Below are 25,432 nucleotides of genomic sequence, written 5' to 3'. Positions count from 1 at the left end.
TCGCTTTTGGGATTTTTGGAAATTTAATAAAAATAAAAATGGTTATATAAAAAAATAGTAATACAAATACAATAATAAAGGTTAAACAATTTAGAGGCGGACAATTTATGAGACAATAATAACAAAGAGTACAGCCCGGGCTGGGTCTCCACTCCCTAGACCAAAGTCAGCAGGAGAAGGACCCCGTTATAGTAGAATTCTTCTCTTAAGAGGAGTCACTTCATGATTATGCATATTTTATTTAAAACAAAACAAGTTATCTGGTCCTTGTCAAAAATCCTCTGCTAATCCCCCCAGGCACCTTTTAGTCTGGGTTCGACATGAAGTTGTGGTCTCTGTTGATCAGGAAGACATAAATATCTCTCTCTGGAAAATTTAGGGGTTTCTGTAATTGTTATCTCTGTGCGAAGAATTTCCTGGTTTTCTTCTCTTTCTCTTGAGCTAAAAAGAAGATCTCACACACATAGTTTTTATTTTTGATTACTACAGCTTAATGTTAATTACAAAACTACATTCACTATATTATTCAAATGTTAATACAGAATAACTTTTCAACCTAGCATAATACATATAGTAAATATCTGCGTAGAGCCATATAATATGCTTTTTTCACATAGATGTAATCTAATTCCAAGCCTGGACACAGGGGTTGACCTTAGCTCTGATATGCTACATCTGGGCAGGTGCAAAGGGATTTGGGAAACCAGCTGGAATGATGCCAGCAGTACTGAAAAGCCAAAGCTGATCTAGCTGGTACAGGGAACTGATCTTAAAAGCTCCGTGTTGGGTTTGGTGTGGCCTCTTGATGAGCCAGAATATGCCTGTTAATGTGGCTGGTGAGCTCGCTGGGGGAGGTTCAACAAGACCAAGTGCCAGGTCCTGCACTTTGGCCACAACAACCCCAGGCAGCGCTACAGGCTAGGGGAAGAGTGTCTGGAAAGCGGCCTGGCAGAAAAGGACCTGGGGGTCCTGGTCGACAGCAGCTGAGCATGACCAAGAGTGTGCCCAGGTGGGCAAGAAGACCAAAGGCATCCTGGCCTGGATCAGCAACAGTGGGGCCGGCAGGACCAGGCAGTGATTGTACCCTTGTACTTGACTCTGGTGAGGCCATACCTCAAATCCTGTGTTCAGTTTTTAGGCCCCTAAAATCAGGAAGGATGTGGAGGTGCTGTGGCATGTCCAGAGAGAGGCAGCAGAGCTGGGGAAAGGTCAGGAGCACAACTCTTGTGCGGAGCTGCTGATGGAGCTGGGGGTGTTTAGTCTGGACACAAGGGGGCTCACGGGTGACCCTACCCCTCTATAGAGCTGCCTGAAAAGAAGGCGTAGCCAGCGCGGGGTCGGCATCTTCTCCCTGGCAACAAGTGACAGGCAGGTCCACCCGGGGAGGTTGAGATGTGACAGTAGTTATGTGATTCTGAAATCAGGGAAAAGTGAACACGGGGCTGCGTGGATATCGCCTTTCCCATGGTGAAAGCCCTCGGGACACGGCTGCCCGACGGCGATGCGCGGCAGTGCCTGGCACGGCTATCGAACCGGGGCACCGGGTCCGGGACCGAGACCGTGACCCCGGCACGCCCGAACGTGAGGGCGACCCGGCCGCGCCTTCCGTATGACGTCATGCGCGCCTGCCCGGCAGCCACGTGAGGGCCGCAGCCAATCAGCGCAGCACGGGATGCGGGGCGGAGCATCGGTGGGCACCACCGCGCATGCTCCGTGCCCCGGCCGGGCACGCTCACTTCCGCGCGGGACAGTTGAGGGCGGGGGAAGCGGGAGTGGTGGCTCGCGCGGGCTGGTAAGTGCCACCGCGAGCACGCGGGGCGGGGGGAGCGCGGAGCCTCTTCAGCGCCGGTCACGCACCCCTGCTCCCCCCGCAGTGTCAGTGAGTGGAGCCTGCCGGGGCTCGGGCTGAGCGGAGGGGGCGGGGGCGCCGTGAGGCGGCTCCGGGTGGGGCGAAGAGGTATTGGGAAGAAATTCTTTACTGTGAGAGTAAAGTAAAAACCCGGGCACCGGCACGGATTCCCCAGACAAGCTGTGGATATCTGCTCTCTGGCGATGTCCAAGGCCGACTTGGATTGAGCTCTGAGCAGCCCGGTCTAGCGAAAGGTGCCCTCCCCATGGCTGGGGGTTTGGAACGAGATGCTCACAAGTGAAAGGTGATCAGAAAGACAGCCTTGTTTGTTGGTTCTTGTTCCTTGCGAAGTCCGGATGTGGTTTTTTCTTAATGGCGTGGGGAGAATGAGGAAGTGAATGTCGGTCGTGTTTAGCCATGACATCTCCAGCCGTGCTTCTTTCCCCACAAAGCACAAACGAGGGACACAGTGAGTGTGCGATAACAGGTGTGTGATTTTTCCTTTCTTCCTACTTACATAGATCAAACCGTGCGCTGCGCTGGAAGGACGAGGGGAGCAGAGCAGGAGCTGGGCAGTGGGTTTCAATAGCATGCTGGAAGTCAGGGGACGTGGGTTCTTTTCCTTACTCCCTTTAGGAAACGAACCTCAGTCTTTAACATTTTTAGAAGATTAATAAGGGATAAAAGGGACAGTAACAGCGCTGGGTTTGTGGCTGTAGCCGGAGGCACATTGGCTAACCATAGCAACTCTTAGGTACTTTTTGTATCGCATTGGTCAAATACATATTCATAAAGATCACACCCTTTCAGACATTTCTTTGACCTCGTGTACATGTTCCGGGAATCCTTTAGCTTGGTTCGACCCCTGACCCGCCTTTTCAGAGTAGGTGGGCAATGGTGGATGGCGTTTTGGGGTCGCGTGTGTCACTTCCTGACGAGGGCCCTGTTCCGTGGCTCCAGCCGGCGGCAGTCAGGGATAGTTGAAGGGTCGGAGGCAGAGTCCTCATCACATCCGTCCCTTAAATCTTATCTGACCATGCAGACGGTTTTAGCTGTTTCCACAAGTACTTTAAATCAACGCCAGCTATTTCACAAATACGTCTGAGTTGTTTTCATTGTTGTTATTACAATATAAAAGTAAATTTATTACAAAAATAAAAGCATTAGTTATTATTTCACAACTACAGCTACTTCTGCAAAAGTTAATGTTATAATGCACAACGCATAGCATTCACTTTAATAGCATTGGCCACAAAAACCTGACAAATTATACTATATCAAAAGCAGTTAAAAGCGATTGCAAACTGTATTATATCAAAATCATTGTGATTAACAATAATTTACAAAAGCCAGCGAAAGCCAACAACTACCTAGTTATTTATAGCATTCCCCTGTGGATATACTAAGGGATTCTGTGCCTCCTGTGTAAAAGTTGGATATTTACATACAAGGATGTTTTCAGAACTGGGTCTGGAGAGCAGGTACTTAGACAAACTGGTGATGTTTCAGCAGGATTGCCGAAAGTGGCGCAAGCCCTGCGCTCTTGCCAGCACTGTTCTCCCTTTTTACTTTCTGTTTCCTTTCCCGTTTTCTTTGCTTCAGTCACTGTTGTGAAAAAATAAAAAACCAAAACCAACAGCCCTGCTTCTAGGAAATGGCCCAGGTACAGCAGAAGCAGCCACTTGTGAGTGTTCTCAGCTGCTGCTCTGCCTTCTGTTTTGCAGCGTCATTTGTTCTGTCATGAGCGGAGGCAGCAGAAGGGCCCCTAAATCTCACAGCTGAATTAGGTCCCCTGGGTTCCCTGTGGCGGTGACAGTGGAAGCAAAGGGTTGCAGAAGGACTGTGGGACAGCAAGGGATTGACTGCAAAACAGCAGGTGAAAATCCAGCAGTGGTAAGTGGAAGATGATGGATGTGGCACAGAAACAACCATAATGCTGATGCCTTCCCTACCTTAATCTGATGCCACTTAGAAAGAATCTGGGGAACTGTAACACTCTGTAATGCTGGTCTAGTTTACCGGGCAGTGTTGGGTCATTGTTGGGACTTGCTGATCTCAGAGGTCTTTCCCAACCTAACTGATTCTGTGACGAGTGTGTGACACACACTGAAAGATGTCCTGGGGGATCAGGAGGACAAACCCCTGGATCTGTCCCTGTGATTTCCGTGTTGAATTCCCACCCTCCGGTTGGGTACAAGTCAGGGTACTTTTGTACCTTCCATTGTTTGTGTTCACATTGCACGAAGTGCCCCGGAGGTGCAAACATTTCCTGGTAAGCAAGGGAAAGAGCAAGGCCACACGGCTCCCACGCTGCCTCACGTTCCTGCCCAGGCCTGTGGCAGCTCAAACCACCAGCCCTCCACCCAGCTTTGTCTGCTCTGACCACCGTGGGCACCATTTCTTTGTTGAGCTTTGTGATTTTTCCACTGCTTTGTGCTTCCAGCAGTAGTTCTCTGGAAGTGTCAGCTCTGTGCTCAGATGCAGCCTAAAATGTGACTGGAATAGTGAGAATTACTAAGGAAAGAAGAACAAAACAGAGTTATGTTGTGACTTTGTAGTGTAAATGGTAGCCCATCCTTTTGGAGGTGGTTTGCTCCTCTTAGTGTGTAGCTGGAGGAATAGAGAAGTGACAGAGGTGAATAAAACTGCAGTCCAGCTTCTGTATAAAGAAGAGCTAAATAGGTTTAGATTCCTCGACTTTACAAAGAGACAGCAGGAGAAATGGTAGCAGAGTAATGAGTGCTCCTGAAAGAGTGGAGCAGGGATTTCTTGCCTTTTCGGACAGATCCAAGGGTGTCAGTGGGAATCCCTGAGTGGCATGCTTGAGCCCTGCAAAAGCAAGGCATTGTTCAGATGAAATGTGATTAAACTGTGAAACTGGAAACCTGCCCTTAGCCTCTCCCTTCTTGCGTAGGAGCAGCCAGCCAGCTCCTTTGTCCTGTTTAGCTCCGTCTCCTCTTCCTGGTGGTGCTGTGTAGCCGAAAGCTCGGGAAGTGCACAGGCTCCTGTGGGGTGTGTTGGGTTTGCATGGCCAGGTTTGGGCAGCAGGAGGGCTGCAGGGGTGGCTTCAGTGAGAAGCTGCCAGAAGCTTCCCCTGTGTCTGGCAGAGCCAATGCCACCCAGCTCCAGGACTGACCCTCTGCTGGCCAAGGCTGAGCCCAGCAGGAATGATAGTAATGCCTCTGTGGTAACACATTTAAGAAGGAAAGAAAAAAGTTATTGTGCAGATATAATTGTGGGCAGAGAGTAGTGAAGTGGGAATATGTGAGAGGAGCAACCCTGCAGACACCAAGGTCAGTGGGGGAGGGGCAGGAGATGCTCCAGGCACCAGAGCTGGGATTCCCCTGCAGCCCCTGGTGCAGCCCATGGGGAGGCAGCTGTGCCCCTGTGGCCTGTGGGTGTCCATGGGGATGCAGAGATCCATCTCAGCCTGTGGAGGAGGTGGATGCATGAGAGGGGGCTCTGACCCCGTGGGAGGCCCATGCTGGAGCAGGGTCCTGGCAGGGACCTGCAGACCCATGGAGAGGGAGCCAGCACTGGAGCAGGTTTCCTTGTTGGACTTGTGACCCTGGAGGGACCCACACTGGAACAGGCTGTGCCTGAAGGACTTCACCCCAGGGGAGAGTGACCTGTGTTGGAGCAGTTCATGGAGAACTTTCATGGGATGGACTCACAGAGATGTTTGTGGAGGGCTGTCTCCAGTGGGAGGGACCCCACACTGGAGCAGGGCAAGGACTCCTTGAGTGTGGCAGGAGCAAGCGATGGACTGACCATAACCCTCCTTCCCCATCTCCCTGTGCCTCTTGTGGGGGAAGGAGGTAGAGTTTGGAAAGTAGGGATGGATGAGGGCAAGGTGGTTTTAAAATTTATTTTACTTCTCATTATCCTCCTCTGATTTTGTTGGTAATAAATTCAGTTAATTATCCCCACGCTGAGTCTGCTTTCCCTGGGATAGTATTGGTGAGGGATCTCTCCCTGTTCTTAACCCATGAACCCTTGGTTACATTTTCTCCTGTCCAGTTGTGGAGGGGAGTGATAGCGTGGCTTGGGGGAGTGCCTGGCATCCAGCCAGGGCAAACCCACCACAGGGGGACAGGATATGGGGCTAAACTGGGCAGGCTGGCTGCTTCTGCACAGGGGAATGACCAGGAGCTGAGCTTCCACTGCCTCAGGATTCCTACACCGGTGCTGGAGGAACACCAGGGACTGTAGACTGCACCTTAAGCCCATTCCTTAAAAAATTCCTAGAGCTGGATCTTCTGACTGGGCCTGAGCAGGGCCTGTGTGTCTGCATTGATTCCAGGTATTGATTGCTGCAGAGAGCTTTTCCTTTTCTAGGCCATTCAAACTCCAGCTCATTCTTGTTTTGAATTTCTTTCTTTTCTATGCTAGTTCTAATATGTCTTTGTGTTTCTGTTTGTTTCTATTTTATTTATTTATTGCTCGGGTTCTGAAACTGATATGATGGTCAGTATGTAGATGGGTAGTGGGAATAAGTTTCTACCCTGCTTTGCTTAAAAGACATAGAAGGACAGAGGGAAAAAAAAACCTCCAAGCTGTGTGCAAAGGCAAAGTGACTTGTGATTATAAGTAAATTGTCAGTAGTGTGAGCCAGAGTGGAGAAAACATATAAAATCCTCTTCTGCTCTGGTGGTGTTTTCACCTGGGGCTACCCAGTCTGTCTTATGCAAGGGAGGTGGGAGCTAACAAAAACAGTTTGTTGAAACCCAGGAAAGGGTTGCAGGATTTGTTGGACTATGAGATTTCCTGCCTATTTTATACTTGGGCCTTACTGCCTCTCACTAGAATAATTTAACTTCAGATCTTCCCATTTCTTGAATGTAAACACAGATTTTTCCTCGCCCTTGTCATCCAGGAGTTTGTGGTGTCAGAGGTGACGTTTCCAGCAGAGGATAGTTTGGAGTGTCACGCCTTGTAGGAGTGGGAAGTTGTTGAAGATTTCTGTGGTGGACTTGCACAAAAAAACACAGACAAAGTAAAATTTCTGCTACAAATGTTGAGGGGTGATGCACTAACCTGCTGGTGGGGGATGTGTGTAAAGGCTTGTCCAGAAACTCTTAGACTGCTTTTGTAAAGCAGTCACAAGCAGTCACTTAGCTGGCCTCAGAATTTTGCAGCTGCTGGAGAAAGACTGTGTGAAGAAGAGCAATTAAGACTTGAGTGGATATGGTCAGGAAAATATAACAGGTGTCCCTGGGGCAATTCCCAGGGCTCAGAGAAATTCTGTCACTCCTGTTAGCATTTCACCTTGTTGAGAGAGAATGTTTGAATCTCTCATTTATGATTTTTTTCTTGTGCCCCAATTTTCTTGCAGACCTTTCCACAGTACTTTGCTACATCCTTCTTACAGTAAGAAATTTCTGTTTCTTCCTTGTCTTGTGTGAACTCCTGGAAGGCACTGGTGAAGCTTGTGGCAGCTGTTTTCCAGTCCTTTGTTGACTTGCTGGACCCACATGTGGCAGCAGTAGGTTAAGAAAACACTATGAGTGATTGCCCTTCTCCAGATAAAATGAGTTTCTTGCCTTAGGGCATGACTTGCCGGGCTGTGCTTGGGTCTGGTTTTGGAGCAGATGCTGCCAAGCAAGCTTGAAAACTCTTGTATTTCCCCTTATGACTAAACCACTCTTGCTCTTACTTGCTGGAGCTCCTGGGATCTGGTTTCCATCCCACTGCTGTGCCAAGAGCAGCTTTGCCTGTTCTGCTGGTATTTGTTACTGGAGGAGCAGAGCACCAAGGGTCAGGGTGCAGGTGAAGGAGCAGTTAGAGGGCAGGTGTTGGCAGGCTCTGCTTTCCCCTGTCCTGCTTGGCTGTGGAAGTTGTCAATTGCTTTGTGTTTTGTCCCAGTTTTCCTGCTCTAGGTGCTTTGTGGATAATGGCGAAGATGGTGAGAAGAACGTGTGCGTTTTGTTCGGAAGGGGAGGCTGGCTCTGTGATGTATATCGCCACAGAGAGGGACATTGCAGCTCATCAGGATTGTCTGGTGAGTGCCTTCAGCTGGTCAGCACCCAAGAGAGGTGGAGAAGCAATATGGGAGAAGCTTCCACTGCTTATCTGTTGTTGATTTTGCAATGATGTCCGGATTGAAAGGCTTGGTTACTCAAACCAGCAAGTTTATATTAGATTGAAAAGCTGTGAAAAGCAACAGGGCTTGGCCAGGATTTTGGAGTGGGAGAAGATGTGTCTGCACAGCTGGAGCTGTTGATCTGTGGTGTTTTCATGTGTGGCTGTTGCTGATCAGTGGTCCCAGACACACATGAAAACACCACAAAGACCACATACGGTCTGGCAGCAGGAACAGGTCTTCTTGAGACACTCTTGAGACTCATCCTCTTGGATGAGGATTCTCAGACCACAGAAAGTTGTGTACTTAAACCTTGGCGGGAAAATTTCCATATCACTTGATAGTTAAAAAACTTTCCATTTTGTGCCTTATTTAAAATAAGGAATAAAAATATCCAAAGTTAATTATATAAAAATATCTGGGAAGCTCTAAGTGTGTTGCAATCCTTCTACTCTTTTTGCCTTTCCTTTATTCTGGAGTGTTGGTGGAGCTGCTTCTTGGTATGCAGAATCAATTACAGCTGCTGTATTCTCCCTTCAGCAAAGGGAGAGTATAGCTGGGGGCCATTTAGCACAGGAGATTGCTGCTAGAGCAGCTTTCTGGCTGTCACAGTCCCAGCCTTCTTATTCTCACAATTGTTATATCTACATCTTTATTTTTCTGTTACCTTTTTTGATTGGTTTTTTTTTATCAGAATGTTTCACAATGGCATTGTTTGTTTTGTTTGAAACAGTTTTAATTTGGGTTTAATGTTTCTCCAGTGTTGAAACTTCTCTCTGTGTTCTTTCTTTTTTTCTTTCTCCTTGTTTTCTCCTCCCAGCAGCGTTACTCATTTCTCTGCCTTAGGCTTGTTTGCACTGTTTGGGTTTTTTGGCGGTCAGCTATCACATTCTGAGCAGACAGACTGTGCCTCCTAGTTGATGAAAGGGTAGCTCCCTTTTGTTTGGAATTAGCTACATATAACGCTTAGGAAAAAATTGCCAAGAGCTTCCCCTTCCTCACTCATTATCATGGCTCAGCAGTTCTGTGGGAATTAAAGTGGCCATTAAAATGTGTGCATTTTTAGTGGGTTTCTCCCAGGATGTGTACAATGTGTCTGGTTTTTTCCTGCAGTCAGCTGTTGTCAGTATTGGGCTGTATGGAAATCTTATTAACAGAGAAATGTTGCATCCAGCTGTAGGTCTGGACAACTGAGCACAAAATAAGATGTCCAAGGTGTGGAGGTCTGTTGCTTAAAGATCTTCTCATCCTTAGTCTGGGCACCCTGGAATTTCAGATTTTCTTTGTTCATGTTTTTAATAAGTTAACTTTCTCACCTTATTATCTTTTCTTAGTTTGCCTTCAGGTTATGTAAAATCTCCTATGCGGAAGGAGAAACTTCTTTTGACTGCAGAAATGTTTAAGCACAGCTCCTTGTTCAGTGTAGGTGAAACCTCTTGAAAACATAGAGAAAAATCAGCCTTCTTAGGCAGGGCAAGTGCAAGAAGAAAAGATGTATTCCTTGTCTCTTTTCTGTACTGAGGCATTCTTATTTTTTAAAATTGTCTCTTTTGTCTTTAGTTATTTTCCTCAGGATTTGTGGAATCTGAAGATCACAACCCAGAAAATCTGGGAATAAGGTTTGATGTGTCATCAGTGTTAAAAGAGCTCAGGAGAGGAAAGCGACTGGTAAGGAAATGTTTCTGAATCTGCAGTTAGTCCTGTCTCGTTGTATTGAAGGTTGTCTGTGCTTTAAAAAGATGGATTAACATAGCTGGTCCTTCAGATCTAGTAAGATGAGGGAAATGACAGGTTTGGTGTTAGAGTCATTGATTTAACATTTGGTTTAGTGAAATTTAGTTCATTCTGTATTAAAGTGCAGGTGGAGCTTTTTCTGGCCTTAATGTCCTTAGTCAAAGTTTCCTGAGACTTTGGTAAAGAACTAAGGCGATGCCTGAAACAAAAGAATGCAATCCACAATTGTAAAGGGGAACACCTTCTGAGTTTAACAGGAATAAGATTATTGAAGTGAGGATTTTTTAAAATTGCCTTTGTCTTCAGCAGCCCTCCTCCCCTACATCCTGGGTGGAACTGTTGTCATTATGAAGTTAGCTGAGAAAATATAAATACAAACATTAACACTAGTTAATGCTGAAATAACTTGGGAAGGTTGCTCAGTGCCCTCGTGTGGCTCTTTGCCTCATCTGACAAATTTATCAGTATGAAATAGAGGTAAGATAGCAAAAAGGTGGCTGAAATAATGGCCATGGTAGGAGCTTGCAGGAGTGACCTTGCCTGAGGAGTTACACAGAGGTGACTTGCAGTGAAACACTGGATTTTCCCACAGAGAATGGCATCTGGCCTGTCTGGCAGGACTTGGAGTAGCTGCCTGTGACGTTTACCTGGTGACCCCCATCCCGTTTCAGGTGTGCAGCTTCTGCCGCAAGAAGGGCGCCACGGTGGGCTGCGAGGAGCGCGCGTGCCGCCGCAGCTACCACTTCTTCTGCGCGCTGTGCGACGACGCGGCCGTGGAGAGCGACCAGGCCAACGGCGTCTACCGGTACCCAGCAGCAGCACGGACGGCATTGGGTGGGGCTTGAAGGGCTTTGGGGAAGGAAGGAAGGAAGTTCTCCTCTCCTGAAGTCATGCTTGGTCCTCTATTTACTGTGGGAGCAATGTTTTCATTTCACAGGAAAGCTTCATCGCAGTGGGAGGGAATCTGTTTAGTGCTTGAGCCTGTAACATCACTGAAAGGGAACGAGGCCAAAACTGAGAGAGCCAGTCCTTACTGACTCTCTAGCTAATCCTCAAGAACCAAGACTTTTATTAATGTCACTCAGATTCTCAATTTTTTATTGGTTCAGAAGCTCCAGTAAACGTGGTCTGAGCACAGAGCAGGTTATAGCACTTTTAGATCTGCTCACATCAGGCAAATTTGAGTAGTTTTCCCTCCCTATGCTAGCAAAGAACTTGGATTCACACCAAAGGCCTTGTGTTTCAAGTATGTTGCTAGCATTAACACAATTGACTGGATTCCAAGTAAATTTTCTGTCCTGATCATGCTGGTCCTGGTGTCCACTGCCCTTGGGCTGCCTGCATTGCCATTGACTGATGGAACAAATTGTTTGGAGGATGCAGATGAAGGGCTTGAAAGATTGGGGCTTCAGGGCCCTTTTGAAATACTGAAGTTATAGTAGAGTCTGAGGTGCATAAAAGCCCTGATGCTCGTTTCTGTGCAAGGCCAGAGAGATCACAGGTTAGACTTAGATCAATTTGGGGATCCTCTAATCACTACTTGCTTCAGAAAGGAGTGGACTAGTGCAGTCCCTGGTAGCAGTGGAAGGTGGGTCCTTTTGTGTCAAGACACTTGGCCTCCTGGCTGGTTCACGGTGCTCTCTGTCTAAAATTAATGCATCTGTGCAAGGCTGTAAGCCCAGCTGTGCAGGGAGGATGGGATGTTCCACTGAGGCTTTTAAAATCTTTGTGAATCGGCAAAGCTCATGGAAGAATGGGAGGATGGAAACCTTCCATAATCACAGAATAAATGTCTCCCATCCTACAGCTTTAGAAAGGATAACTCAGGCTCAAGAAGACTCAACTCGAGATGTTGAAAAACAAGTGGTACTGACAGCAGTCTAGATACAAACTGATAAAGAAGTGCTTGCATATACAGTTTGGTTTGGTGGCATTTTGGAGCTGGTGACCTTGGAGGTTTGGAAGAGGGACCCTTAAAATGCCTTGTTTTAAGTCACTGTGTGACACTGATAGCCCAGGAAACTAGGCTATGGCACCCTGTTTTGAAGAGCTGGGAAAGGACTGGATTAGAGAAAGATACTAGGACAGCTTTCAAGGATTTGAACCTAAAGACTTTTGCACAGTAGCAGTTGCATAAACAAAGCACAAAAATTGTAGCTAGCTGAAATTATTGGAGAGTAGACTTGAAAAACAGTGGATTGATAGCCCCTGCACATTTTCATGGTGAAAGGAGAGAATTCCTTTGAGAGAGGCAGAGCTGGTGGTTTTAAATTCTGAGTTGCCAACGTTGTGATGATGAGTAGTGATCATCAAAACAAATTGAGCAGAATTAAAAGAGAAAGCATGGTGGTGCTGTGGAAGTGGCCAGTAAGAGTAGAGAGGAGAAATAAGTGCAATTTGTGCTGCTGTCTTGCAAAAATGATGGTAGGGAAGTGCTTCCAAATAAAATGGGCTGAGGAGTTAAATGTATTGTCTGTACATTATAAGATGTTCTTGTTCTTAGGATGGGTTGGTTTTAACTGAAAGACTAGAACTAAAGGGAGGAGAAGAATAAAAAAACATTTTTGAAATAGCAGTTTTAGAAATTCAATAGAAATAAAGAGGTCTCAAGTATATAGCTTTCTGATTGCATTGTTAGGCACTCCTAAATTTGATTTTTTGTGCTTCAAGATGCATTTCATGCAAAAGGAGTTCCTCATCAAGGCAACAGTCTGCATTTCTAAGGGCAGTGCTCCTGCTTTAGTTAAAAGAATGACAGTAATTAGAAAATGGCCTAGTAAATGCAGTTCCCTTTAAAAATTACAGCAGTCTTGGCAAATAGATTTGTAAGGAACAGATAAACTAAGCCATGCTCCTGACAAGGCATTTTTACTTAAAAAGTTACTTGGGATCCTTCTGTAAGAAAGGCATATTGTAAAAGCTGGTTCACATTCCCTGCACATTATTGTATCCAAAAGAGAAGGTATGTTTTCAGATAAATTTGTTGCATTTTGCCTCTTCCAAGGAATTCACATTGCCCCCCTAGAACCACTGAAAATATTCCCATTTCACATATTACTGAAGTCTTTAAGTAACAAATGGACTGAGCAACTTTAAGCTACTGGATGTGCCACAGAGTTGCCCCCTCACTCAGGATTTGGGGGCCATTCCGTGAGCACAGGGCAGCGGGAGCGAGGGCACAGAGATCTCCAGGCGAGTGCGTGCCCGGTGCTGTGCGTGGTGGTGCCCTGCAGCGCTGAGGGGTGGAAGGTGGCACTGAGCAGAGGTGTCTGAGGAGGCTCCAGGGGGCAGTGATTGAACAGTGTCAGGACTGTGGTGTTTCACCCTGCGAGCCTTAATCTCATCTCAGCGTCTCTGCACAGTGATTGCCTCACACTGAAATGTGTCAGGGGCAGGCCCAGGCAGGGTGGGCTGCTGGAACTGATCATCCAGAGCTGCAGTGCTGAGAGTCCACTGAGGCAATGCAAGTACAGTGACAAGGTTGTGCATGCACGGGGCTTTAAAGCAGGTGGTGTCTGAGATGGGTAATGCTGAACAAAAATCATGATTTTTTAAAACTGTCTTTCAGTTTATGTTCAGTGAGAACAGGGGAAAATAGCTGTTAAAATTGGTCAAGATAACTCTGCATATTTATTAATACTTCTTCTCTTTTTCTTGAAATTGAACTTAAATTTTAGAGTGTTCTGCCCAAAACATGACCCAGGGAATAGGACCAATCACTACGGTGAGTTTCTTTAATGCCTTCATTGATTTAATTCGTTTTAAAAGTTTGGATCCTACAGTCAGTAATTCATATAAGCAAGATAAATATTACCACCTTCACATTGATTTCTAATCAATGGGAGGATTTCTAATCTTGCGGGAGTGGTTTGATTGAGATCCACATGTATGCACAAAAATCAAGAAGATATTTTGAAGTGGGAAAAGTTAAAATTTAATCTTCCCCAAATCTCCCTGAAAACTGACTTAAACCACAATGGACCCAGTCCTTCATGGAATCATTCTTACTCTTCTTTAAGTCTTCAAGTATGCCCAAGCAGCTTGTAAAATCCATGTGAGACAGGAGAGCTGCACACAAGTTTGCACTAGATTAGCAAGGAGAGGGCTGTTACAGGAGAGGTCACCTTGGGATTTTATCTGTGGTTATGCAGACATTCACATTTGCATCTTCTGCGTTCACTGCAGTAGTTTTTAAAATAGGCCTTTCTTTCTGAAGGATCCCAAAGAGCTTTTTAAGTGTAACAAAAAGGTTGTACAACCCCTGTTTAAAGATTGCTTCCTGTGCTACAGAAATGCAGCTTCGTTTGGCAGTCCTGGCCCGTCCTGATTCAGAGGTATTTGGGAATCCCAAGCAAAGGTGGACCTTGTTAGCCTAGTGCACACAACTCTGCTCACAGTCAAGTGGGTCCTAGCCTGGCCTTCACTTTGAATTTGAACTCAGTTGAACTGTGAGCACTTGTGCTCACAGTGGTGTGCTCTCACTGAAGTCTAGCAAATTTTGGCTAATTTTCTTGCAAGACAGAGTCTTGCTCTACCTTGATGACATTTAATGGATGGGTTAGGTGTTATTATTTAAGCTTTAATCACGAGGACTGGGGCTTTTAGCCAGACTTACCGTCTGTTTAATATTTGATATTGCTGTGGTTCATTAATCAAATGCATCTTCTTAGTTTACTTAGTAGCTTTGCTTTTTATTCATCCATGGTTCTGAATACTGACCTTTCTTCCCTTTTCAAAATTACTTTGAGTTCTGTGGTCTAATTGTTGTCATTGTCTGTTGGGGCTACCCAGAGTCCCAAGTGGTCTCCTGTGCAAGTTCTGGACAGGCCCAGGATTGCTTTGTTTCCAGGTCCTGAAAATATTCAGGCATTGGGCCCAGCCCTGTAGACCACCTTGTTCATAAGGAGGGCTTGAGTCTTACAAGGTTGAATCACAGAATGATTTGGGCTGGAAGGAACGTTGAAGATTATCTAGTTCCAGCCTCCTTGCCTTGAGCAGGCACACCTTCCACTAGACTGGGTTCTCAAAGCCCCATCCAACCTGGCCTTTAACATTTCCAGAGACAGGGCATCCATAACTTCTCTGGACAAACTGTTCTAGAGGGTCACCGCCCTCACAGGAAAGAATTTCTTTACATCTAACCCAAGCCTTCTCTCTTTCAGTCTGAAGCCGTCTCCCTTTGTCCTGTCATTGGTACCAAGTCATTTTCTGGCTTTCTTGGAGCCCCCTTCAGATACTGGATGGTTTTTGTGTCTTCAAATGCTGCACATACAATGTTCCCTGAGAAGAGAGGTTTCTCCTAGAGTTCTTCCAGAGGCACTTAATTTAGAGACCTTCTGTTTATGAGGGGTAAATGGATTCTGCTGGCAGTGTCTACCCTGCCTCCTGAATGTGAGCTTCTCTCACCTCCTGAGAGCAGCTGTACCCTGGGAAGTGGGGAGCAAATGGGAGGGTTGAGTAGAAGACACTTGGTTCCCCAGGCCCAGTGTCTCTTGCTTCATAGTATGGAGAAAATGGGGTCAAGGAAGATCCCCTTATTCTTGGTCCATACAGTGTTCTTGTGTTGAAATGCCAGGGCTCTGCTGTGTGATTGGAAGGGGATAAGGTGCTTTATAGGCCAGGAGATCTCCTTGCACCTCTGTGCAGCAGGGATGGGAGAGCAGCTTGGACTAGGAAACAGGCTCCAACCTCTGTTGTACTGGAAAAGTTGGATGCGGACAGAGCAAAGGCTGACAAATGCAGGAGACAAGCCAGCACTGTGCTCAGCAGGAGGAGTTGGGCTGCTCTTCAGACTGTGTTCCTCTTGTGTGAGGCATCTTTACAGCAGCTATCAGGGAGAGCTCAGAAAATCCCATCATGTGTCAAAAATACCGTGGACAGCAAGGAACACTTGGTACCTACAGCAGTATCTCCCACACTGCCCCAGATTAGGCCTTACAGGTTTGTTTTGGATGAAGTGAGAGACCAATTTCCTTTCAGGCCATGACAAATGCAAATATACACTACCAGTGCCCAAAGCCCAAACTTGTTTCCACAGCCTGCATGTACAAAAGTGGCACCTCATTCCTCTTGACAGGATGATTTCTAACGGGAAAGGCCTTACTAAGTGGTGTCCAGAGGTTCTGGAATTAAACAGGGAAGGGGAAGTATAACCTCACTGTACTTTAAACATTCAGGATTTGATAGGTGGTTGCACTCCTCTCTGCCTGTCTCTGCTCCTGCCATGTCTTCCTTGCCAGAGTTATCCTTCTCTGCTTGGGATACTGTAGCTGTTTCCAAAAGCTGCCAGTGATGATGTTGGCAAGAGTCTGCTGCGTGCTGTGGGGAGGACATAGTGAAAGCAGAGATAATTTTTCAGAGATCTTGTACCACATCACTACAAACACTGTGTAGCATGAATAATACTAAACTAACAAGTCAAGTGGCTTCTGGAGGTTTTTTGGGAGGGTTCTTATGTTGATGAAAAACCTAATGCCATTTGTATGACTTTGAGATACCTAAATAATTCTTTATGTAGTTGTAGTTTTGAGGGTGTATTAACATACATAAGAATTGTTTGGAAAAGAAACCAAACAGGTTTTTTACCACCTAGAGGTAGTGCTGCTGTGGTGCTGCCAGGAGGAATAAGTTCATGCTGCCACAATGAAAATCTCCTGAGTTGAAAAGGTTGAGTGATATCCTAATGCTATAACGATTTGCACTTTTTCCTAATGATTGGTTCATGCTTGCAATTTTCTTAAATGGAAACAGTGTGAATTCTGCTGAAATTCAGGTGTTTGGGGATGCTGAAATACACTTCTGCCTTGCCACACAAACTGCCTCCCTTCTGTAGCTTTTTGGGAAAAGAAGGAATTTGCATGAAGTGTGATGGTCAGTCTGAGGTTGACACTTTTGTTACTTTGTTGTTTATTGATTCCTAGATGCAGCTAATAAGAAAAGAAAACGTACATTGACATCTCCCACCGCCACAGAAGAAATGGTAATCCTGAATTTCAGTAGTACTTAAACAGGGGACCCACACCTGCCACAGCAAAGGACTGACTTATCAAAGTACTCTGGCAATGTTCAGAAAGAGCCTTGGGAGTTCCCAGTGGGCATGTGTTAGCTTCTCTGCTGTTTGGAAATGCAATGGTTAAGGAAGGTGGTGTCCCAGGTGTTTGGATTTTCTTAAAGTGTTCTTGCTTTGAAGCAGCTTTTGTTTCCATTTTCAAAACAGAATGTCTGGAGAGGAATTTTGTTATCCATGCAGAGATGGTGATTGTATTCCCAGAAATGTGGACTGCTTTTTACCTTTCTGCTAAGACAGAATATGATAGTGAGAACAGCAGTAAATGTCAGCATGATGTAAAAATACATTGTATTGATTTTCTTACAGAGTACAGAAGAGACAGCAGAAGAAGACCACTTACAAATACTAAAAAGAAAAAACAACAGGCATAAAGGTGAGACTCACTTTGGTACCAGAAGGGTTACTTCAGTTTTTACTGTGCCTGTGAAACTTTTAGCGGAGAGACAAGGCATGCAAACACTGCTCCTCTGGCAAGGACAGTAGAAAGACAAGAAGTTATGTGGCTCAAGAATGCAGTGGTAGATGGAACAGAGGACTGAGTCTGTGGGAACCTGGGGTAGGACTTGTGATAATGGATATATTGTAATATGTATGTAGGGAGTGTATATAAGCAACACACCTAACGTGGAGTCGAGGTGTCCACGTAAGGTTAGGAGTATCCCTGGCAGTACCTTGGGCCTGAGGAAAGGATACCCTCTTAACACAACTTCAGTGTTAAGGAGGCTTATTCTGATATTTTGGACATTTGGTAACACTTCTATGGAGCAACTAGGAGGTACTGTGATCTGTTATGTTGAAGTGCCGAGCTTGGAGATGCCTGGTAGCAAATGCTGTGCTGCAAATGTATCTTTATGATTCTCCCGAGATGAGTGGCTCTCAGCGCTCTGGCGTGGTAGCAGGGGTCTGATTTGCAGAGTGTTTTAGTAATTGTGCAGCAAACAAATGCCTGTGGTTTGGCTGAGTGAGACTTGCTGTGTGATACCAGCTGGTGGTTCAGATGGGAGTGCCGCCGCCCTGGCTGGCTGCTGCATTCAGCTCATCCCCTGCAGGCAGGGGTGCCTCTGTGTGATGCCCCTGCTCTGTATCAATACAGTTAAATCCAAAATGGGAGCCCTGGAAGGCGTTAACAGGGGAGGGGGCAGCACATCTTCCCTTTGGAAGCCTGGGTGTCACTCAGATTCACACAGGGTACTTTACACAATACAGAGTTTTACTGCATACAAATGGGGTTACAACAGTGAGCTGGATCACAGGACCTGTCCTTCACTGCTGCAGTTTTCATGTTACTCTGGAGCTCCTGCTGCAGTTGCTTGTTGGGATTCTGCCGGCACTTTGAAATTTGCAATGTGCTAATGGTGATTGTTCACCTCACTGTGAATATGCTTAATGTATGGGCATGGTATTGCAAGTGGCTGCCTAGTGGTTTTTTTCTGAATTTCACTACCACTGTAAAGAACAGGAAACCTATAAAAAATCCTGAAATACTTGTAGAGGATCTCCTGTAAGTGAGATGGCATTTCTTTCCTCACAAATGTCTCCAGTAAAATGTAACATTGTTTTTAATGGAAACTGGCGGGCTTTTGTGAGCCATCCAATGGCTCTTTGCTTTTGAACAGCCCATTGCATTGATCTTACTAAAACTTGTCACTGACCTGCTGCTCTGAGATAAAGAAAAAACGGTTATTTCTCTATCAATCCAGATCGGACAAAGTAGGCATATAAAATGGGCTGTAATAAAAACGTTTCGTTGCCTGGATCACTTGGAGTAAAAGCAGCCTCAATTTTTACCAAATCTAATACTGATTCATTTATTGCACTGTTTTCTGTGCTTTAGTTTGCTCGGTCCATGATGTGGTCCTAAGGATTGGTGGAAACACAAGCAAGACAAATCACTAGGGGGTATCATGAGCTTTAGGAGTGGCATATTTGGAGTTGTGGAGCTGTTTGCTCGTGATGAACAAAGCCAAAGCTAGAGCTTAGGGAACTTTACTCCCAGCACAGTGCTTATGTTTGCCTGGTTACTTTTTTGTTCCCACTGAAAAGGGCCGTGTGGGTGGCTGGAGGAGCCAGAGATCTGCAAAAGTATTTGTTACTGGTGGAAGGACTTTGGCCAAAGTTTTAGTTTCTGAAGAGAGGGAGCAAAGCCCCCTTTACAGATCACTTCTGTATAAGAATGCTCTTGTGTTTTAGCAGTTCGAATAGACTTGGTTAGGAAGTGCAAACAAGCTGGGCTTCTGGATGACATATTTGAAGAAATGCTGGACACACTTCACCTGGCTCAGGAAAAACTGATGGATGACAACACTTCAGAGACAGGTATGTTTCAGGGGGACCCATGACAGGGACTTTGCTATCACAGCAGAGGTGCAGAGCTGAATCCCGGGCACTTGGCCCTGGCCACCTTCCTGAGGATACTGTGGTGCTGAATAACTCAGTCCTTATTTCTGCAGCTGTGCAGGAGGTTGAGAATGACCTTCCCTTTTGAATGACCATTTACAGTGAAAGTTCCAAGGAACTTCTTTCTCAAAATTATGTAAGAGTTGTCAACTCAGCATCTCTAGTGAGACTTTCTGACTGGAATTTCTGAAGCCACCTTTTACATGTTGGCATAAGCATAGGAAGGTTCAGTCCAGCCTCTTCTCCCAGGAACTGGAGAACAGAAAGGTCCTGAAGAGAACCAGGTTTTATTTAGGTCGTAAGTGTGTTTTGCTCTTGCAGCTTCACACAGCTGTCTGTTAATATCAGTACTCTCTTTTGAGTGAAAATCCCCAAGTATGTACATTTTAAAGCTTTGGATGATTTGTCAGAACTGTACTGTCAGCCTTAAGTGTCTGTTTGGAGGTTTATGGCTTTATCACCTTGAGTGAAGTACTTTTGAAGAATTCCAATCTGATGTTGCTTTGTCCACAACACAGTTAAAAAAAAGTTCAACCCTTTCTCTCCAGTTGTCCTCTCAGTTTGGCAAAGTTAGGAGTAATCCCTTCGCATTAAGAGTGCCATTTATGCAAAGAAACTGAAGCACATGCACGGCAAGTGAAAGGTCCCAGCTGGGAAGTCTCCCTTCTTGAGCAGCTTGTGTGTCAGTGGTCAGTTGAGCTCAGCGAGTGTTTTGTATTTTGCTTCAGCAGAAGCTGCACGTATGAAATTGAGTTGTAATTCTTGGATGTTTCTTAACAGCAGACAGGGATAGCTCAGTCCCACACATGATCTGTCAGGAGGAGTTGGCACAGTCAGCTCTGCCATCACACAGTTCTGGCACACTGAAGTGAAATATAAGTATTAAGTATATTGTTCTTCTTTAAATGCACTGTTCATGTGGTGCAGGCCCAAAAAGGGAATAATTTTCTGTATGAAACTAAAAAGAAAGAATTGACAACTTGATGCTTCTTTCTTAATACAGATTATATGAGAAGGAAGACATCTTAAAACCTCAAGCAGTCAGTATGATGGAAAATAAGTAATTACTGTTTTGTGGTACTTCTAATGTAGGGCTCTGTAAACCTTTTCTCAGTGGTATTACATCACATTATCTCTTTCCCTAGAGTATGAAGAGACAGTGATGGCACTGTTTGACTGTGGACTGTTTGAAAATATACTGACAAATATTTATTCAGGTATGTGCAGAAAAGCTGTCAGAGGAGCAGTTGGGCTGGGGTTTGGCACTGAAGTTATTCTAATGAGAATTTTGATAGAACAATCATTTAAAATGAAAATTCCAAGGAACTTTTTTCTCAGTGTTTTATAAACAGTTGAATAAAAGCCATGGCTAGCTGAATCTTTAGAAATGCAGTATATCAGATTTGGCTGGCTGACCTGAAGGAGGGAGTGATTCACAGTTCCACAGCTTTTCTCTGCTCCAGGGGAGCTCCCCGCTCCTGCAGCTTATTTGGATTCCTTTTCCACAGCCTCCCTTCAGCAGCTTGCCAGTGTTACAGCTCTGCTGCTGGCTGCCAAGTGCTGGTCAGAGTAATGCTTTCCACTGAAACACAGAAGCCAAAGGCCAGCAGAACTCACCTGGACTGGGGGGCAACTGTGCTTTGAAAAACAAGATGAGAATGCTCAGAGTGAAAAGCAAACAAAGGCAGGAACAGTTGCTTGGGAGCACTGGTGTGGAAGGAAACTCTGGGGCTTGGACTCTCAGCTGTTTGAAGCAACAAGGCTGAAGCTGTTTTTCAGACAGGCAAGTCTCATGCTTCCCATTCCCAGTCCAACAGTTGTTCTAACTTTTGCTTTATTCTGGTGAAAAAGGTTTTAATTAGCTAATGTTGAGGTTTGGTATGTGAAGATGATGTTTGCTGTTTCCCCTTCACTTGACTGAAAAAGCCAGGCTCCTCCCTAAAGTCTTCTGTTCTTGCATTTAAATTCCTTTTTCAGCAGCTGGAGTGTCTGGTGTTGCAGTTGACTGACACAAGATTCCACCAGTGCCTCATCTGAGGACATTAAAACATCTCTGCCCGGAATTCCTCATGTGACACAACCTTGGATCACACTTGTTTCTTTCACTGCAGCATCAATTATTTCATCCTCTTCTCAGTTTACAGTAAAATCTCTCCATATTGGCACCTCCCTGCACACAACCATGTGATTTTCATGGGTACTAGTTGTCCCCTCTCCAAATCCCCACAAGCAGCTCAATTCTTCCTGTACCACACAATCTTCTTTTCTGAGACCTTTTAATTTCAAGGTCAGTAATGAGGTTGGATCCACAACTGATCCAAGCTGAGCTCTTAAAATGAAGCAGTGAGGCAGGAATGAAAACCATCTTAATTACAACTGAAACTGTAGAGAAGGAAGCAAATCACCAGCTGATTTTTTTTTTCTTCTTGTTTTGGTCATTGTTACTGTTGTCATAATCTCTTATGAGCTCTAGCTAGCAAGTTCCTGTGGTGACGTACTAAGTCAAGGACTACATAAAGTAGGACTGGTGTAAATACTGTGTGTCAAGGTGATGGTTTTGGGTCATCTGCCATGCTTTAACTTCAACCCTTTTGTCACCTCTGAAATCATCATGCAAAACCTCTTCTAAAGCCGTACGTGCCAGCACAGCAAAGCTACTCTGAACTGTAACTGTTGGAAGAGCTTTTTAAAATCCTTTTTATACACAGGGATCCACACTCCTTCTGCAGTGTGCAGCTTTACTGCAAACTCAACTGCATGTAAAACCTTCCACACAGGATATGCTGATGCCTCAGCAGCAGTTTCAGATTTCTCGGTTGGAAGTTTTTTTTCCTCTCCTCCAAGGAAAAAAGTCTCCTTTTAGTTTTGCTTTCAGTTCTGTTGTGCGTCCTGCTTGGGCAGGATGCCTCCATCAGCTTCCCTCTCCTCTATTGCTGGTCACCAGTCTGGCCAGGAGCTTCTGAGCTCTTTGACAGCATTTGTGTTCAGGGGGTTCGTAGCAGCGAATTCTGCAGTTCAGATAAAGGTTGTGGAGACAAAGGCCATGATATTTATTTTTAAACTCGTGCAGTTCCTTCACTGAGAGCCCCATAGGACTTGGGACAGTCATTCCAGGTCCAGTCAGGCCATTCCTGAATACATTTTCTTTCCCTTCAGGTCATTTCCTCTATGAGGTGGAAGGTTCCTAATCTGTTACCTGCCTTCCTGTGGAAGCACTGCTATAGGCCAGTCATTCCCATCACTGACATCTTTCTATGGGCTACCTCGATTTCTGCCACATCCTTTTGGCAGGAGAGAAACTGAGCTCTGTGTGTTCCATCTGTAGCTCTCCCAAATGCTGAATCAACAGGATCACAGTGTGTTCTGAGTTGGAAGGGACCCGCAGGGATCACTGAGTCCAGCTCTTAAGTAAGTGGCCTGTATGGGGATTGAGCCCATAACCGTGGCATTATTAGCACCATGCTCTAACCAGCTGAGCTGCTTTGGTAATTTCTGATAACTAATTTATATCCAGACACTAAGAGGGTTTTTTCCCCTGGTTCCACTTGTACATGTCCAACTTCCTCCAGTATGTATCACCTGAGTGCAGTGAAGGAGCATCTCCTTTTCTTCAGTCAGAGCTAGGCTGGGGCGCCAGGTCCCTCTTCAGAGAATGCGAACAGAATTCCCCGTGGGTAGCAGGCACCAGCATTGCTCTGGCTGCTGTTTTCAACACCCACATCCAACTTTGGGTAACACATTTGAAAACGTGTCCATGTCCATCATATTCCACATCCACCCACAGGCAGCAGGTGCTCTGCTTTTTGTGCTTTCTCACTACAGAGGAAGAAGCAGCAGAGAGGCAAAAGGCCAAAGTGCTTTATTTTTTTTTTTCTTCAAATCATTTAAGGCTCTCTTACTCTGAATGGCATAGGATAAACATCCGGAGAGAATTTCTCCACTCTACTCATTGCAACTTTGGAGACATCCTTCACCATCTTCTCACCCAAAAGAGGAAAAATACATTCAGTTTGTACAAAATATCTTCTCCTTACTAGAATCTGAACTCCCAACATTCTCACACGCTGAGAAAGTTGGTTGTTCACAGAGCAGCCTCGTTGCTCAGAGGTCACCTACACCTTTGTGTGTCCTGTTAACTGAACAGAGCAGGTGCTCCATTTAAAACTTGCAATTAACACTGTAAGGTCGTGGTAATGCTTCTGAATAGTGGCAAGATCCCTTACCGAGCTCTCACTGACTTCAATAATCTTTAACATTAGGGAAATGGAAGCAGCAGAGGGAAGCAGAAATGCAGTCAAGCAGGGCTGTGCAAATAAGGTAAACAACTTGGTTAATCCCATCAGGATACTGGCAATAATGATTTTGCCAGAAGCAGAAGAGTAAATGCTATTGAATTGTGGTTTTGAGAATAGAGTTGTTGAATGTAGTTGTCCAAACCATCTGTTTTTAGGTTTAATTTTGTTGTTGGCTAAAATCCATTAGGCTTTAGGAGTGTACCTTTAAAGATTTAAAATTGTCAATTGCTGGAAGTATTGCCACACAAACAGGCCCTGAAAACAGAACCGTTAAAGCTCATATGCCGGTTAACAGAGGGGGTCAGTAGCTAAATTAGTAATTTTTATGTATGATGTGTTTTAAATTTAATCTCAAAACTAGCTCTGTTATAGATTTTGGCATAGGAATGGCAGAGTGTGTGACTCCTGCTCTGTGCTTTCCCTGACATACCAGGCAGGCTCTCAGCAGACACAGAGTTCAGCTCTCTGTGAAGACACAGGTGTGCAGGGTGGGGGGCACAGACACTGCTGCAGAATGGCAAAGATTTTATTGTAGGTTAAACCAAGCATCGGGAGCTCTGCAGAGTTAATGAACATGTAACGTATTTTATATATGTAATACCTACGTATAACAACAAAATCCTTTTATCCCTTAATAACAAAAGTTTTTTACCTCTTTTTCATCATAGGAACAGAAGAAAAAATCCAGAAACTTCTGGAAAACAGAAAAAGACTGGATCACAAGATTGAGCTACTGCAGGACTTAAAAGAAGTCATCCTTTCTACTCCAGACAACATGGCCAGTACATCCAGTACCGTGTCCGAATAACCCCTGTCTGTGATAGTGCAATAGTTAGGATTTTCTAATGATAAAAACCACAGAGCAGTCTGAGCAGTGCCCAATTCCCCAGCCCCAAGAAGGGGGCTGAATGGGATGATATACTCATTTTTATACCTCACTGTTGAAATAAGTTTCAAATTATTCAAGTTTCCAAATCTTTATCTTCATGTTTTCCCTGGTTCCATTATAAATTTCCATTTATATTCCACAATGGAATAGAAATGAATGTTATAAACTGAATTTAGCTTTTTGAAAACACAACAGAACCCTTCAGAGAAGACTTTCTTCTCAGAGCCAAGGGAGTGTTCAGCTGCCACAGAACACGTGCTAACTGTGGGAGCCTTCTCCAGGCTGGGCAGCCGCTGCCTCACTGTCTGTGTCAGTGATGTTTGAAGGGTCGTAGTGCTGCTTTGGCTTTCCCAAAAAAGATAAATGAGCAGAACTTGCACACAAAGAAGCCTTCTGGTTATAAACAGGAGTTTAATTTAAAAAGCCAAATTATTCTTTCTTGACTGGTCCAGGTGTAGCTGTTTCTGCTGTAAGGGCAGTGGTAAAGCAGTGTTTGCAGGCAGACCAGAAAGGGTTGGGTGTCATACTCAGAGCAAAACAGTGACTGGATCTGCCCTTCTCCGTTAAGAAAGGGTTCAGCTTTCATCTGTTTTGTCTTTAAAATATTGTTTGAATACAGCAAAGCATTATTTAGCCACAACAGGCTAAGTAAATGAAATAAAACATTTTTAAAAGGAGCTGTGTGTGGAGTTGTGCTCCCTGTCCCTGCTGCTGCACAGGACATGGCCAAGAAGGGGGAATGCTGTCAGGCCATGCTTTACCCAGCCCTTGGCTGAGGGACAAGCAGAGCACTGGCAGCACTTGGCGTGACACGTGTGACATCCTGTTACAACAGCTGTACTCTCTCCATAACCACTTGGAATTCCTCACTTGAGCTTGTTGATAAGCACAGAGGCACAGCATTCAAAACAAGCTCTTGAACTATAAGGTGTGCTTGATTCAACAAAATAACAGTAATTTTAATTGCTTCCACAGTGCAAGTCTGCTGCCCTTCAGGGCCTAGAAACATCACCAGTTTACTGTCCAAGCCCAGGACTTGAGTGCCACTCAGCCTAAAAAAACCCACCTCAACAAAAAATGCATTAACAAGGAGTTCTGTTGTTAAACACAGTAAGAA

At 45.1% G+C, this 25,432-nt stretch overlaps 1 protein-coding gene across 12 annotated transcripts; it reads left to right on the top strand.

Moving 5' to 3' along the window:
• The first annotated feature begins 1,680 nt into the window (after positions 1-1,680).
• On the top strand, positions 1,681-24,943 carry PHF11 (PHD finger protein 11). 12 transcript variants are annotated; one of them, XM_063392077.1, is made up of 12 exons: positions 1,774-1,792; positions 2,201-2,336; positions 3,574-3,742; positions 7,715-7,850; positions 9,492-9,599; positions 10,337-10,470; positions 13,343-13,389; positions 16,586-16,644; positions 17,041-17,107; positions 18,925-19,050; positions 20,277-20,348; positions 24,095-24,934. In XM_063392077.1, exons 4-12 carry the CDS (start codon positions 7,743-7,745, stop codon positions 24,232-24,234), a joined length of 861 nt encoding a protein of 286 aa, XP_063248147.1. In that variant the 5' UTR covers positions 1,774-1,792; positions 2,201-2,336; positions 3,574-3,742; positions 7,715-7,742; the 3' UTR covers positions 24,235-24,934. The 12 variants fall into 12 exon arrangements, with proteins under 12 accessions (XP_063248139.1, XP_063248138.1, XP_063248145.1 ...); XM_063392078.1 differs by lacking the exon at positions 2,201-2,336 and having other exon boundaries at positions 1,682-1,792; XM_063392079.1 differs by lacking the exon at positions 1,774-1,792 and having other exon boundaries at positions 1,929-2,336; positions 3,574-3,725.
• Positions 24,944-25,432: the final 489 nt, after the last annotated feature.

Source organism: Prinia subflava, chromosome 3, assembly GCF_021018805.1.
Source record: "Prinia subflava isolate CZ2003 ecotype Zambia chromosome 3, Cam_Psub_1.2, whole genome shotgun sequence".
In the NCBI taxonomy this organism is placed as follows: Eukaryota; Metazoa; Chordata; class Aves; order Passeriformes; family Cisticolidae; genus Prinia; species Prinia subflava.
The sequence above is the reverse complement of the archived record's forward strand: the minus strand, read 5'-3'. Positions and strand labels throughout refer to the sequence as shown.

Coding starts and splice junctions, on each gene's coding strand:
- PHF11 (XM_063392068.1), top strand. CDS start 1,707: ATGCTCCGTGCCCCGGCCGGGCACGCTCACTTCCGCGCGGGACAGTTG. Junction 1,793..7,714: donor GTGGTGGCTCGCGCGGGCTG/GTAAGTGCCACC, acceptor GTTTTGTCCCAG/TTTTCCTGCTCTAGGTGCTT. Junction 17,108..18,924: donor AAAAAACAACAGGCATAAAG/GTGAGACTCACT, acceptor CTTGTGTTTTAG/CAGTTCGAATAGACTTGGTT.